The following is a 15,307-nucleotide window of genomic DNA, read 5'->3' on the forward strand; positions in this document are numbered from 1 at the left end:
GTGTTGTTAGAATGCGCCACAACATCATCCAAGTGACTTCAGCAAGCATTTCAATTTCAAATATTCTGATGATTTCTAATTTTAGTTAAGTGTTTTTGTTTAGTTAATTTAGGAGTGCTACCCCCCACCCCGGCTACACCCATGGTTACATGTCTTGGAATTGCTAATAGTTTTCAGCAATGATAGAGGTCTTTGAAGGGAGTGTGGAGAGTCAGTTTGTCAGGAATATAACACACCCCCACCCCCACCGGTGCTATTTTTCCACAAAAAAAGAGGTGCTGGAAATCACAAGGAACATCTCCTTTGTTCTCTTATATTAGCATTGGCGCCCACCTGGGAGGTGCTGCAACTCAGTTCCGGTGAGTTCCAGTTTTTTAAAAAGGCCCTACTCCCCACTCCCAGAACAAAACTGCTAATTCTCAATGGCAGTGCCATACTTCTGAAGCTGAGGTGTTGCCTTCAGGGCTTTGCAGCTAGCAATGAATTATAGCTCAGACCTAACATTAATTATTTGCTCATTGCAATTTCAGAAGTATTACGTATGTGGGAAATCCCATGCCAAAGCAGTGCAGGGATACAGGAAAGGGGAGAAAAGACCAGAGCTAATTTGTCATGGCCCAGCCCAGCTGATTGGCACATACACACCTCTCTTGAGTTTCTTGTCCCAGTGTTTAGTATTTGATTCATACCTTTGTCTGGTATGAGTGTCATGCCTATTTATGGAGTGCAGTGTTTTGCAACCGTAATTAAGGGTGTGTGGAGACTGTGCTAAAAAGAGGACACCACAAAGAATCACAGGGATTTCAAACTCTGGAGTGATCAGCAACTATGTGGTTCATTACTCAACTCCTAGTTTGTACCTGGGTCCTGTTTTTACCCTCCTTCAGTGCAGCCCGTCCAGGTAAGAATTTCTTTCTGCCTCCCCAACACTGCACAGCAGGAACTATCTCCCTCCTTCCGTTTTCTTCTTTCCTGCTTCTTTACTTTAAGATTGGAAGCTCCTGTCCTGTGAGAGAAGCTGTGGAGAACATGCTGACTCAGAAGCAATGGCCTTTTTCCTGGTGGCACTCAGTCGTATGGAGTATCAAAACTTTTTTTTAAAAAAAGAGCAACATCATGTTCTCATCTGTTTATTGGGGGATTTAGTGAGGTTTACTATTGAGTAAGATTGCATAGGATTGTACTGTTAGTATATATAGGGTAGAAGTGGAAAAGAAGCATTTGTTTTAGGTACAGAAGATGCTTTCCTTGCCTGGGCTGTGGAACAAGGCCAGTGAGCAAAGTTGAAAGAAGAATCAGGGCAATACTGAGCAGGAAGTGTTATGTAATGCTGAATAGTGGTGCTATGGGCTGAGGAGGCAATGTCTCTTTTGCTACTGAGCTTGACAGGTGTGGCTTCTGAGGAACCATGTTGTATCTCCTTGACCCATTCCTTCCAGTTCCTTTGGTGGCCCATATAGGTACACTCTCTGCTCTGTTTCTTCTCATCCCCATCCACTGCCTTCTTGAGTGAGAAGTGACTGAAGAGGAGAAGGACTAAAAAGCAGCAGTCACTGTGAGGACAGTGCCATGCCAGTGCCCCACACGAAGTTCCCCCTGCATGGTATGGTAGGAGGGGATGGCAAAGAGACCGGTTAAGGCAGAAGGATGCATGGCATTTGACTTTTTATTTTGCTGATTTGCAAATGATAGTGCATGAAAAACATAAAATGACCACTGCTGGATCAGACCAAGTCTGATTCAGCATACAGCAGTACCTCGTGTTAAGAACTTAATTCGTTCTGGAGGTCCGTTCTTAACCTGAGGTACCACTTTAGCTAATGGGGCCTCCTGCTGCTGCCACGCTGCCGGAGCACGATTGCTGTTCTCATCCTGAAACAAAGTTCTTAACCCAAGGTACTATTTCTGGATTCGCAGAGTCTGTAACCTGAAGCGTCTGTAACCCGAGGTACCACTGTACTCCATTCAGTATTGGTCAGGCAATTGTTTTTCATAAGGCAATGGGTGGAACATGCAGAGAGCCCCCTTTTCTCATCCATGTACTCCCCACCATTTAATTGTTATGGCTAAAAGTAGTTGGTGGTGCTTCCCTCCATCACCTTTGTCTAATCTCCTGTTAAAGTCATTGAAGTTAATGGCTATCACCTTGTAAAATTAATTATGCTTGATATAATGATGTGCTATCTTTTATCTGTCCTGAAACACCTGCCAATCACTTTCATTGGATGACCCTGAGTATTACGTAGCATTATACAGGAGAGATTTAAAACTGCTCTCTATCCTGTGTTTCCACATTCTACATAATGTTTACTATATCTCCTTCTTTGTTGTCTCAAGGTCTCCAAACACTTAGGGGTCCCCCCTCCCCAAGGATAGTTTTGCAGGCACTTTCCCATACCTTTCCCAGGTCCACAATATCATTTTTTATTTTATTTTATATATTTTTTCCATCTTACCATTTGATTTTACATTCACACATACATAATAATCAAAATAAAAATGTAGAATCCTCTGAATTCTTGGACTTCTTTTTTGGAGTCCACCAATAACTTTTCCACAATATCATTTTTGATACTATATGCAAATGCAGTTATACCATAGCTTTATGAGAAGGCATTCATTGGATCATAGAATTGTAGAGCTGGAACAGAGCTGAAGGTATTCTAGTCCAATTCTCTGCATTGCAGGAATCTCAACCATGAGCCATCTTGCCTCTGCTTAAAAATCTCCAATGAAGGAGAGTCCATCACCTTCCCAGGGAGCACTGGCAGAGGAAGGGGGTTGCGGTGGGTGTGGGCCGCCCCAGGTGTCATCCCTGAGAGGGGGTGACATTGCCCCCGCCCCCCTGGGATGCTTACCACGGGCGGCACCCCATAGACGCTCATGGCTTGCCGTGGGGGGCGCCCCTGCTGGCAGCTAGCCCCGCCTCCACAGATGGCTAGCCCCGCCCCCTGAGTACACAGCCTGGGGGCCGGGGGCAGCTAGCTCTGTCAAATAACTCTTACTGTCGGAAAGTTATTCCTGATGTTTCATCAGAATCTCCTCTATTGAACCCATTGGTTCAGGTCCTGCCCTTCGGAGCAGGAGAAAACAGGCTTGTTCCACCTTCCCTGACAGCCCTTTAGAGATGGCTATCATATCTTATGATAATGGCTCTTATGTTTATGTAGTTTTCCTAGTCATGTCTAGTGTGGGATTTACACTGGTTTTGTGCTCTGAATGGACACGTTCATTGTTCCTCCTGTCATGACCCTAAGCCTGGCAAGTTACCGTCAGTAGACCCAGTGTTTTTTTTCTTTTTTAAAAAAATTAGGGATATTCTCATTGTGACTCAAGAAAACCACCATTTTATAGTTCAAATTGGGAAAAATAAATACAGTAAATGGACAGAAGTACAAAGAACCTGCATTTCCTCATATTACACAGCTGACAGTTCATAGTAACTTCCACATTGGCATGAGGTTGTGTACATTAACATCTTCCTGACTTTCATCAGTAAAACACCACACATTCACATTCCACACTGCTCATACATTAAATGCTCACTTCCATCTGAGACTCAGGAAACTCCAGGAAAGGAAATGAAGCAACCATTGGGAGTAGCAAAGGAACTGATGATTCACCGTGCTAGAGAAGAAACAATATATATATATTTTAGTTTCTTCTCCTGTTAGAATCACAAAATGTTTAGGGGTATGAGTCCCCCTGTGTCCCCCCTCCCCCCGACAAAAAGCACTGAGTAATATATACAATTAATTGTTATCTACAATTAATTAATTTATACGATTAATTAATATATACAATTAATTGTTATCTACAATTAATTAATTGTTATCTACAATTAATTAATTGTTATCTACAATTAATTGAGGGACCCAGGTGGCGCTGTGGTTAAACCACTGAGCCTAGGGCTTGCTGATCAGAAGGTCGGCGGTTCGAATCCCTGTAACGGGGTGAGCTCCTGTTGCTTGGTCCCAGCTCCTGCCAACCTAGCAGTTCGAAAGCATGTCAAAGTGCAAGTAGATAAATAGGAACCGCTACAGCGGGAAGGTAAACGGCGTTTCCATGTGCTACTCTGGTTCTCCAGAAGCAGCTTTGTCATGCTGGCCACATGACCTGGAAGCTATACGCCGGCTCCCTCGGCCAATAATGCGAGATGAGCGCGCAACCCCAGAGTCGGTCACGACTGGACCTAATGGTCAGGGGTCCCTTTACCTTTACCTTTAATATATACAATAATATATACAATATATTGTATATATTGGTATACAAATGCTGCTTACTACCCCACAGCTCCAATATTAATTAATTGTGAGAAATGTCATTTGGGAAGGGTCATAGCTCAGCCGTAAAGCATCTGATTTGCACGCAGAAGGTTCTGAGTCCAGACTCCAGTATCTCCAGGTAGATCAGGGAGAAATCTGCACCTGGAATCCTTGAGAGAGACTACTAGTCAGTGCTGAGCTAGATGCAACTGTGGTCTGGCTCAGTGCAGTGTAACAGCTTCTTATCTTCCCAAAGTCAGTGAACTCCCCCCCCCCCAAAATGCTTGTGACTTCCTAAGTTTACATTGTATGTTTCATGGTGTTTTTTTCCAATTTTTGAAGAGGAAGGAATTATTCAGGGTTCAGTAAAAATGATACTGACGTTCAAGGGCCAGTTACAAAAATTCTTTAATATCTGGAATTCAACACCATACTCTTTTTTTGCGGGTTACAAAGTTGTGGAAAACACCATTAAAATAATAGGACCTACTAAATTTAAATCACAATGGTCTTTACCCATTTTCTTCAACTGTTTCAGACGTTTCATCCTGTGTCTTCCCGTTTATCTATAAAAACAAGACATATCATACCTGCACCAAGGATGGATCCAAGCTCCATCGGTTGTGGTGTGCCACAACCAGTTCCTATGACAAAGACCACCACTGGAAGTCTTGCTATGAGACAGGTAAGCACATCGCCAGAGTGTGAAAAACTCAGTGAAGGAAGCGTATGCACACACACATATTTACTAAGAAGTAAATTCTACTGAATTCAATGGGATTTATTTATTTGACTTCATTTTTGAATTACTACTACTACTACTACTACTACGATTTATACTCTGCCCATCAGGCAGCTTCCCTAAAAAGATCTTGAAGCAATTTCAAATAAAAATAACCAACAATTAAAAACAATTCTGTATGTACAAACAATTTCATTTATACAAATGCAAATACAATTTCATTTATACAAATAATTTAAAACTGTTCCATATATTTAAGAACCATTTGAAATCTAATGCAGATTTTTATTGTTGGCATTCGTCTGTCTCGTGAGTCCATGGAAGACACCATGAATTCAGGGATGAAGTCAAACCGTTGGGAGAGCTTACGGTGCCTGCTATGGCTCTGGAGACCAATATGAGAGAGACACGTTTTGATACAGATAAAGACAATCACTTCGATAGGCAGCAGAAAGACAATAGAGATGACAGCAGTCCAATATTTCACAAGAGAAGAGTTCCAAAGGATAGGTATCACTCCCCTAAAGGCCTGGTTTCTATACCATATGGAAAGGAAGTCCTGATGAGATGGTATCTGCAGTACACCCTCTACTGCAGAGCAAAGTGATCTGCTAAGTGTGCATAGAACTGCTCTCCTCCTCTCCTCTTGTTTCACCCACAACAAATGGAACAAAGCAACCTCAAAACAATGTGAAACAATGTGATAAAAATATATTAAACAAAAGCTAATTTTATGAATAGGATAAGAGCAGCATCAAGATAATTAACAGTCAGATTAGGCTGGTGGTGTGACCAAGATTTTTGGAAAGCAAGTGGTGTTTGTAGTGTTGCAGACAGCCATTAGAGAGAGGGGCTTGTTTAATTATATTTAGTTTTATATCATCCAGAAACACTTTGGTTTGAGAATCCAATGTAAGTTCAGAAGAACTTGCCCAAGAATGGAACTTTCTATGCAAGTCTGGTTTCTGCAATTTGCTGGATGACTTTGGTTAATTTTAGTATGATGTAATTTGGGCTCAATTAGTCTGAAGTTAGTCTGAAGGGACCCAGGTGGCGCTGTGGGTTAAATCACTGAGCCTAGGGCTTGCTGATCAGAAGGTCGGCGGTTCGAATCCCTGTGACGGGGTGAGTTCCCGTTGCTTGGTCCCAGCTCCTGCCAACCTAGCAGTTCGAAAGCATGTCAAAATGCAAGTATATTGTTGGCATTCTATTGTTGGCATTCTAGTCTGAAGTGGTACAGCCAATAAACAGGCTTACTGTTTGCTTTTTGTGAGAACCAGGCCACAGTGTTTTGAGCTTCATTGTAACATGTACCCAACAGGCATTTTAAGCAGATATCTATCTGCAAATCTTCCATACTATTTCATTTGTATGCTAATTCATCTCTGGCAGAAGTAATAAGATTACTATCAGTTCCCATTGCTTGTTTACAACTATATCTTTTAGCAATCTCAGTTAACATATCCAAGGAGTTAGCAGAAGATACACAAGGTATTACTGTGACGATCACCCCCAAATTTAGGGACAGCATAGAAGGAGTTAAAGGGATTAGCCAGTTAGAACCCATGGGGGCGGAGTTAGGAGGACTATATAAACCCACCCTGGGAAGAGGAGGGTTATTTTTGGTTTTTTGGAGGTTTGAGGAAGGGTGGCAGGGAGTTCTGAGAGGGGCAGGGGGAGAGAGTCTGAGGGGAGAGAGAGGTAGTGAGGTAAGAAGAAGGGAGAGATAGTCTGGAACTGTGATTGATTAAAAACTGTCGGTATAGGCCAGTATAAGACTTATTATTAAAGATAATAAGAACTATTCATTTGGAAACCACATGCTTATGTACTGAACTTCAATAAACACAGTCGGTTCTAACATTATCCCTGACTGGAGTGAATGAAGAGATTATCAGGCATATGCTAGTTAGTGGCAGCGGGTAATTGATCAGTGGTTGGTGCAGGCACCAACGGACCGTCAAACGTCTGGGGGTTCTGTGCAGGTGGAGTGAACCACCACAATTACCTAGATCTGAGTTGAAATTTCTCGGGGGAAAAGTCTGGTCAATTTTAGAATATATTATTTTTCAACTTCTGCCTAATCTTTTGGAGAATTTGGAGAACATCAGCCCTCTCTTGGAGAATATTATGTGTAATGGTCCTCCCAGCTTAGCTATCTATGAATGTTGGGTGCAACTATGAACCCATCTCAGTCTACAGTTTATGCCAAACTACCAATGAAACATTTGTAGTCATAATTCAGCACAGTCCTAAATATGCTGAAATCTGTTTGTCCCAGTGTGTTGTGAAGCACATAGACTCTGCATTAAACTGGTGTCATAACATTTGCCTCATATAATTCTTTTCTCCAAACAGAGTATGGTGGCAACTCTCATGGAAAGCCCTGCGTATTCCCCTTTGTTTACAAGGGGAGGCTGTTCTATACTTGCACAGATGAAGAAGTCATGCCCAGGAAATTTTGGTGTGCAACAACGAGGAGCTATGACATAGATGGAAAATGGAGCTACTGTGCTGATACTAGTAAGCCTGCCCACAATAACCAGCTTCATGGTTAGGAACCTTCTGCACTACTAGAGTGGAAGCAAAGCAAAGCAACAAGCAGCAGATGGTAACTGCTGGTCTAAGTAAGACCAGCAAGATATAGCATATGCCTAGAAAGAAGGCGTGGGACCCAGGTGGCGCTGTGGGCTAAACCAGCGCCTAGGGCTTGCTGATCAGAAGGTCAGCGGTTCGAATCCCTGTGACAGGATGAGCTCCTGTTGCTTGGTCCCAGCTCCTGCCAACCTAGCAGTTCAAAAGCACGTCAAAATGCAAGTAGATAAATAGGAACCGCTACACCGGGAAGGTAAACGGCATTTCCATGTGCTGCTCTGGTTTGCCAGAAGCGGCTTTGTCATGCTGGCCACATGACCTGGAAGCTGTACGCCGGCTCCCTCGGCCAATAATGCGAGATGAGTGCGCAACCCCAGAGTCGGTCACGACTGGACCTAATGGTCAGGGGTCCCTTTACCTTTACCTTTAAGCAACCTATCACACACACACACACACACACACACACACACACACACACACAGTTGTTGGGATACAACTCACATCATCCCTGAGCATTGGCAATGTTGGCTGGAGAAGATAAGATTTGGAGCCCAACCATATCTGAAGGACACCCCAAACTAATGCTTATTTGGTTTCCTTTTATTATGAGTTCATGGTGATTTAAGGGACATGCTGCTGCTCCCAGCCAGCGATGAGGTTTTATTCTTCCTCACCCTGAGATCTTGGAATGAAAAACAGGATGAAATATTTTAAATAAAAAAACAAAGTTCTTTTCAACCGTTTCAACCCATCTTGTACATTAAGATGATAAGGCAGAAACTACGTTGTGGTCATACAGGTCGTTCCCTTTAAATATATCTTATCCCTTAAATATCTCTTCCCTTTAAATATCTCTCATCCTGGCCTTTGATATTTTCCTTTGTATAAGAACAAGCATGAAGGAGGCTTCCCAGCCTGTTCACAGGTCCTTATATGATCAGTGAAAACAGTTGGTCCTGGAAAGTATTAACCTCTCTCAATCTTAACCTGATAACTGCCATTTGTCCAGATTTTAATTTGTCTGAATTAATTTTAAGATGTATTTTAATTAATTGATGCCTGTTTTTATGTATCCTGTGTTATTTATATGATGTTAGCTGCTCTGAGCCTGGCTCTGGTTGGGGAAGGCGGGGTACAAATAAATTTGTTGTTGCTGTTGCTGTTGCTGTTGTTGTTGTTGATCTCTTTCTTTCATTTTTAGTAGTTATTGGGAAGTCTAAATCTGATGTGACTCAGGAAAGGGCTTACTGTGACCCTGCAGGTAAGAACATGAAAGCATGGCTGCTTTGGGAAACTAGATTAGATAGGCTTTTGATTTGACTCAGCAGAGTTCCTCTTATGCAAGAAATTAATTGAAAAGCCCAGCGTGCTTCCACTATCCCAGCTATTGGATCCAGATTGTTTATAGCTGTGAGCTGTGACTGGCTCCAGTATCTTATTCTCAGGCTGTGCACGTCTCAAAACAGAATCAGGGAGCAAAGTTCAGAAAAGGACAGAAATCTATGAAATGATATACTTTGGAGAAAAAGGTAGGTAGCTGTGTAGGTCTGCCATTGTCGAAACAAAATAAAAAAAATTCCTTCCAACAGCACCTTATAGACCAGCTAAGTTTGTTATTGGTATGAGCTTTCGTGTGCATGCACACTTCTTCAGATACCAAGGAATTTTTATATTTTGGAGATATTTTCAGAATATAACAAGGAAACTGGATAACAACATTTGGAAAATACAAAAAAAAACATTTGGAAAATACTTTTGAGCTACATTTATAATTTAAACCATTTGGAATAAAATTTAATAATAATGTGGTATTTGATAAAAATGTACTTACAGTGTAAGAGCAGTAGCCTGCTACAGCAAAAAACAGAAACAGCTAAGAGTCCTGAGACATTTTAAGGAATGACAAATTAATTATGACATGAATTTCCATAAACTTGACTCTAACTGGTGCATGGAGCATTATTCTTAACTGGCAAGTGTGTATCATGTAGCACAGTCTTTCACCACAGAAATTGTCTTGGTAGGTTATAGTAAATTTAAGAGACAGAAGGTGAAAAATACAGATAACAACAACAAAAAATCTCTTTCCTGATGCCCAGATTCTTCCATCCAATGTGGCTGCCTCCTGTTGCCTCATAGTCATCTCTGCTCTGTCCTCCAGGAATTTGTTCACACACTCTGGTCTTCTGGTGAAAAAATTCCTCCTCTGTCTAAGCCAGGGGTCAGCAACCTTTTTCAGCCATGGGCCGGTCCACCGTCCCTCAGACCATTTCGTGGGCCGGACTAATTTTTTTTTTTTTTGGGGGGGGGAGAATTCCTATGCCCCACAAATAACCCAGAGATGCATTTTAAATAAAAGCACATATTTTACTAATGTAAAAACACCAGGCAGCCCCCACAAATAACTCAGAGGTGCATTTTAAATAAAAGGACACATTCTACTTATGTAAAAACACACTGATTCCCGGAACATCCGTGGGCTGGATTGAGAAGGCAATTGGGCTGCATCTGGCCCACGGGCCTTAGGTTGCCTACCCCTGGTCTAAGCATTCTCTCAAACTTTCAACACACCAATGAATAACAAAGAGACCAAATGAATAAATCAATAAATCACGAGTCTAACATTTTGCTTCTTCTTTCCCAGCAGATCCTCATTGCCTTGTAGCTTCCAGGGGGCTGAAAAGGTTAGATAATGGAAAGCATGGAAACATCCTGCCCAAAGAATACAGTAGAGATGAAGATCATGAAAAGGATCAAGAAATGACAATCCAAGATCCTGCCTCATCCTTCTGATTCTTCTCAAGCTCCTTTGCTGGCTGTCAGTATGGAGCTTTCAAATTAGCAGAAAAGTTGTGGTGGTGGTGGTGGGGACAGTGGTGAAGCAACATTCTCCAGCACCCGGAGCGGCGAACAGGCAGGGGCGTGACTGGTGTGCATCGTGGGGGCACGCGTTGTGCGTCGTGGGGCAGGGGGCATGTGGCACACATGCTGGGGGTGCGTGGCGAGCGTCGGGCATCCTGGGGGGGCGGCGCTGCTGCGATGTCACCCGCCCGGAATGGCACCTGGGGCGGCCCACTCCCCCCGCCTCACCTTCGTCCGCCAGTGGGTGGTGATTCTGTGCACCTCAAGAAAACATAGAATGAGGGTCATATTGCTGATATAGGCTGCAACCTACAAGCAATCTTTGGGCCTCACCAGACCGGTGTATTCTGCAGCATGTTGTTGGTGTAATAATCATAGTGCATTAGTAGTGGGTCTATACTGGATTGTTTTATTAGTTCTTCCACAGTACAGTAGCACACCCAGACTCCTTCATCTGCCCCAGCTGCAACAAAACATGTCTCTCCTGGATCAGTGGGGAATATTTTTGATTCAGTGGGCCAGGTTCTTATCAGGGGAATGGAGAAGTCCCTGCTTTCGTTCACCTAGCTGATGTTTAGCAAAAAGGGATCTCCTTGCTATGGCTCTGTGCATCTCTTTCCAGAAAACTGAGCGAGATTTAAGCCCCATTTGTCAGCTGTGTTATCAGTGTTACAACAATTTTAATTACTTTTATATACTTAAAATGAACTAACAAAAATGCAGTGCATAAAACATCTTTTGGCATCTTGGCAAAGTGTCTTCAGTTTCTCTTATGTGGTTTTGTAGTGATTTGCAAGCTGCTGATGACCACTGGATTCTAACCATCAGTCTGTCTCATCTGTATCTCATTGTTCATCCATGCAGCTCAAGGCAACTATGTGCGTGCATTACATGCCACCCCAATCTCAGAGCAGTGCAAAATTCCAGGGGTCTAGACACTTAGTCATGTTTTGTGTTTCCTTTGGGAATGAAGCATAGCGGAGATGGTAGTGTATTTATTATGTATGGCTTTTTTTTACACATATATGCAGCCTGAGCGTATGGCGGAGGGGTTCAAAGCATTGCACTCCAATAGGGTGTTGTTTCTCCCATTGATTCAGCCTTGGATCCATAAAGAAATCAAACATGGCTCTCTGTCCCCCTGCTCAACTTGCTGGCTTTAACAGGCTGACACTTTTTCTCTCTAGCCCACAGGCTAGCCATCTGTGCTTTGACTCTGCTATCTGTCACACCCATCTACTGCCAGACACAGAGTATCTGCTTGATTAATCTCCCATTACCTTCCTTTTGTTCTCCATGATGATTTCCTGAGTATGGAGAAACTGGTTTGGCCTGTATTTTGACACTGCTAAATTCAGTGTGTGGTAGCCAATCTCAGTACTCCAAGCAGAAATTAAACACCAACACCCACTAGACCCAGTAATTTAGAGGAGTCAAGGGACCCACCCAAACACACACAAATGTATCCTCACAGCTACACTGTAGAGTGGATCAGGCTAAGAGAGAATGATATGCCAAAGTAATCTTTAGAGCTGAGGACAAATTTGAACTCAGATATGTCCAATCCAAGGCTAGCCCTCCAGCCATTTCACTAGTCCTCAGCCTGTATCTCTAATGCCAGAAATCCCTTCAATAACTCTGTTGATTAATACCTGATAAATGTGTGTCCTATTTCTTTCAAGCTACCACGAGTTTCTCTTGAAACAAACCTAATCAAATTGAGCTGGAACTGTGCCATACTTTCACAAATTCCCATTCATTTCAACAGGCCCTGAGCAGGTTGGGGTTGCAGTTTATTGTGCCCCCAAAAAGCTTGTGTTGAAATTTGAATACAGTGGTATCTCGGTTTTCGAACATCTCCGTTGCCGAACGTTTCAGAACCCAAACGCAAACCCAAATGCCAAACGCCAAAAACCTGGAAGTAAATGCTTCCGTTTTCGAACGTGCCTCAGAAGTCAAATGGTTTCTGCAGAGTGTACGCACTGTATTTTTCTGAATTTTCTGCTCCTTGGTTTTCAAACGTTTAAGAAGTAGAACGGCCTTCTGGAACGTATTATGTTTGAAAACCGAGGTACCACTGTATATGGCTTTTCTTCCTTTCCTGAAAAGACCTGGGTTACCTTCACAACATGTGTATTTTGTGGAACGGATTCAAATGCATACTGGAAATCTAGGATTGCACAGTTAAAACACATGTTGTCAGACAATTTCTTCCCATGCATAGAAGCAGAAGTGGTGCTGGGTGGAAGAGGAAGAGTTTTGAGGAATCTCTTGCTGAACAGATTGGAGTGTGTGTGTGTGAATGATTGTTCAAATCTGCCCCAAGGAATGAACAGAACAGAGGAGATTTACTTCTCATTAGCTGTAAAAATATCAACAACCTCAGATATGCAGATGACACAACCTTGATGGCAGAAAGCGAGGAGGAATTAAAGAACCTTTTAATGAGGGTGAAAGAGGAGAGCGCAAAATATGGTCTGAAGCTCAACATCAAAAAAACCAAGATCATGGCCACTGGTCCCATCACCTCCTGGCAAATAGAAGGGGAAGAAATGGAGGCAGTGAGAGATTTTACTTTCTTGGGCTCCTTGATCACTGCAGATGGTGACAGCAGTCACGAAATTAAAAGACGCCTGCTTCTTGGGAGAAAAGCAATGACAAACCTAGACAGCATCTTAAAAAGCAGAGACATCACCTTGCCGACAAAGGTCCGTATAGTTAAAGCTATGGTTTTCCCAGTAGTGATGTATGGAAGTGAGAGTTGGACCATAAAGAAGGCTGATCGCCGAAGAATTGATGCTTTTGAATTATGGTGCTGGAGGAGACTCTTGAGAGTCCCATGGACTGCAAGAAGATCAAACCTATCCATTCTTAAGGAAATCAGCCCTGAGTGCTCCCTGGAAGGACAGATCGTGAAGCTGAGGCTCCAATACTTTGGCCACCTCATGAGAAGAGAAGAATCCTTGGAAAAGACCCTGATGTTGGGAAAGATTGAGGGCACTAGGAGAAGGGGACGACAGAGGACAAGATGGTTGGACAGTGTTCTCGAAGCTACGAACATGAGTTTGACCAAACTGCGGGAGGCAGTGCGAGACAGGAGTGCCTGGCGTGCTATGGTCCATGGGGTCACGAAGAGTCGGACACGACTAAACGACTAAACAACAACAACAAGCTGTAAAGCAGCCTTCTTCAATGTGGTTCCTGCCAGGTGTTTTGGACTACAGTTCTCATTAGCCCCAGCCATTGGCGAAGGCTGCAGTATAGTGTCTCCTGGCAGTCTGTATAAGACATCATGTTGAGCAAGTAGTTCTCCAAGGTTGTAGTTAAGGATGCAAAGCTCCCCATGGATTTATTTTTTACTCTGCTTAATTTAAATTACATAGTGAGGGAAACAAATCTCCCCAGGCCTCCTTCACACAGCAAAAGACCAGAGGTGAAGTATAATCCACAGTGGAAATGAGAAGTTTCCTTTCGTCATTATGCAGACATGAAAGTTCCAAGGACCTCTTTTGCAGACAGAATAATGAGAAGTTTAAAAAGCAGTGGATTGCACTTATCTATTTTTTATTCTGAGTAGACCCATTAAAATTAATCACCATGACTAACTCAGGCTCATTAATTTCAATGGAACTACCAGTACTTTAAATAAAAAATGGTTGAATTCAGGGAAGTCTCTACCCGCTGGTTCAAGTGGCTCAAGGCGCCAGGGCACCGAGCTTTGAAGGGCGCTAGGCTGAGACCATAGCTGTCAACTTTCAGATTTGAAAATAAGGGATCAGCAGCCTCACCTGTCCTGGGGACAATCTACGCTATATCTAACAATCTAGGATAGCAGCGGGAAACGGCGCTGGAATAAGGGAATTCCAGCAAAAAAAGGGAAAGTTGACAGTTGTGGCTTGGAATAAGGGAGTTTCCTGCAAAAAAAGGGGGGGGAGGGTTGGCAGCTATGGGCTGAGACAGTGACGATCGAAGGCTAAATTGCACCCGGGGCGGGGCAAACCACCGCCCGCCATTTTTCTGTTTCCTCCGCCCCCCCTTTTTTCTATGTGGAAATTTTCCAGCAGGCACTTTTCAGAAGCGAAGTTGGGCTTTTCCCTTCTTTTGGTGCTCTCAGGGAACTTGTACTTTGCAAATAATATCTCTCTTCCCCGCTGTCGTCCAGTCCCACCCCTCTCCCCAGTGTGCATCCTCTCCCAACCCAGATGGCCCCCTCCTCTCTCCTTTCCCCCCAGCACAGACTTCCCCTTAACAGTTAACCATGGGGGGGGGGAGGGGAGGGCAAGAGCGGGAGAAAGAGCAAGGGCATGTTTGCAAAATGGGCAGCAGCCGAGCTCTTGTACAGTGCGAGATGATGATTGATAAAGAGGAAAAAGGCACAGTGAGGGGAGGGGGCTTGGAAAAGAATGTGTTTACAGTGGCGGTGGCAGCAGCAGCTGGGGAAGGAGGAGGGCGAGCGTCGATCATGTAATGAAATAATAAACCAAAATCATGAAGGCTGATTTTTTTTGGGGGGGGGACCCAGAGAAGTGCGCTCTGTGCAATGCAAAAAAACCCAAAACACACACACTCCCCTTCTTGAATGTCCAGGTCTTGCAGAAAGATCATAAAGGACGGAGGGGGAAGGGGGAGGAGGAGGAGGTGGCCAAGGCAATGGGAAGTCGCCATATGATGGTGGTGCAGGGGCTCTAAGATGGAGCTTCCGGTCTGCCTCCACCTTCCCTGATCCCAGTGCTGTGGAGGGAGGCTTCATGCTGCCTATCGGAGCAGCCCTGATCAAAACTGCTACTTGCCTGGAAGCAGGAGGGGGCAGGGATCTCTCAGGGAGGGAGAAGGAAAGCGAGAA

General features: G+C 43.6%; 1 protein-coding gene across 2 annotated transcripts; it reads left to right on the plus strand.

Moving 5' to 3' along the window:
• Positions 1-733: 733 nt before the first annotated feature.
• Positions 734-11,207, plus strand: LOC118095182 (epididymal sperm-binding protein 1). Of its 2 annotated transcripts, none has more exons than XM_035136232.3 (5): positions 734-901; positions 4,804-4,950; positions 7,366-7,530; positions 8,804-8,863; positions 10,250-11,207. In XM_035136232.3, the coding sequence occupies exons 1-5, from the start codon at positions 829-831 to the stop codon at positions 10,393-10,395; spliced, it is 591 nt and encodes a 196-aa protein (XP_034992123.3). In that variant the 5' UTR covers positions 734-828; the 3' UTR covers positions 10,396-11,207. The 2 variants fall into 2 exon arrangements, with proteins under 2 accessions (XP_034992123.3, XP_088511258.1); XM_088655132.1 differs by having other exon boundaries at positions 735-901; positions 10,247-11,207.
• The last annotated feature ends 4,100 nt before the right edge of the window (positions 11,208-15,307 follow it).

Source organism: Zootoca vivipara, chromosome 12, assembly GCF_965207765.1.
Source record: "Zootoca vivipara chromosome 12, rZooViv2.hap1.1, whole genome shotgun sequence".
Taxonomy (NCBI): Eukaryota; Metazoa; Chordata; class Lepidosauria; order Squamata; family Lacertidae; genus Zootoca; species Zootoca vivipara.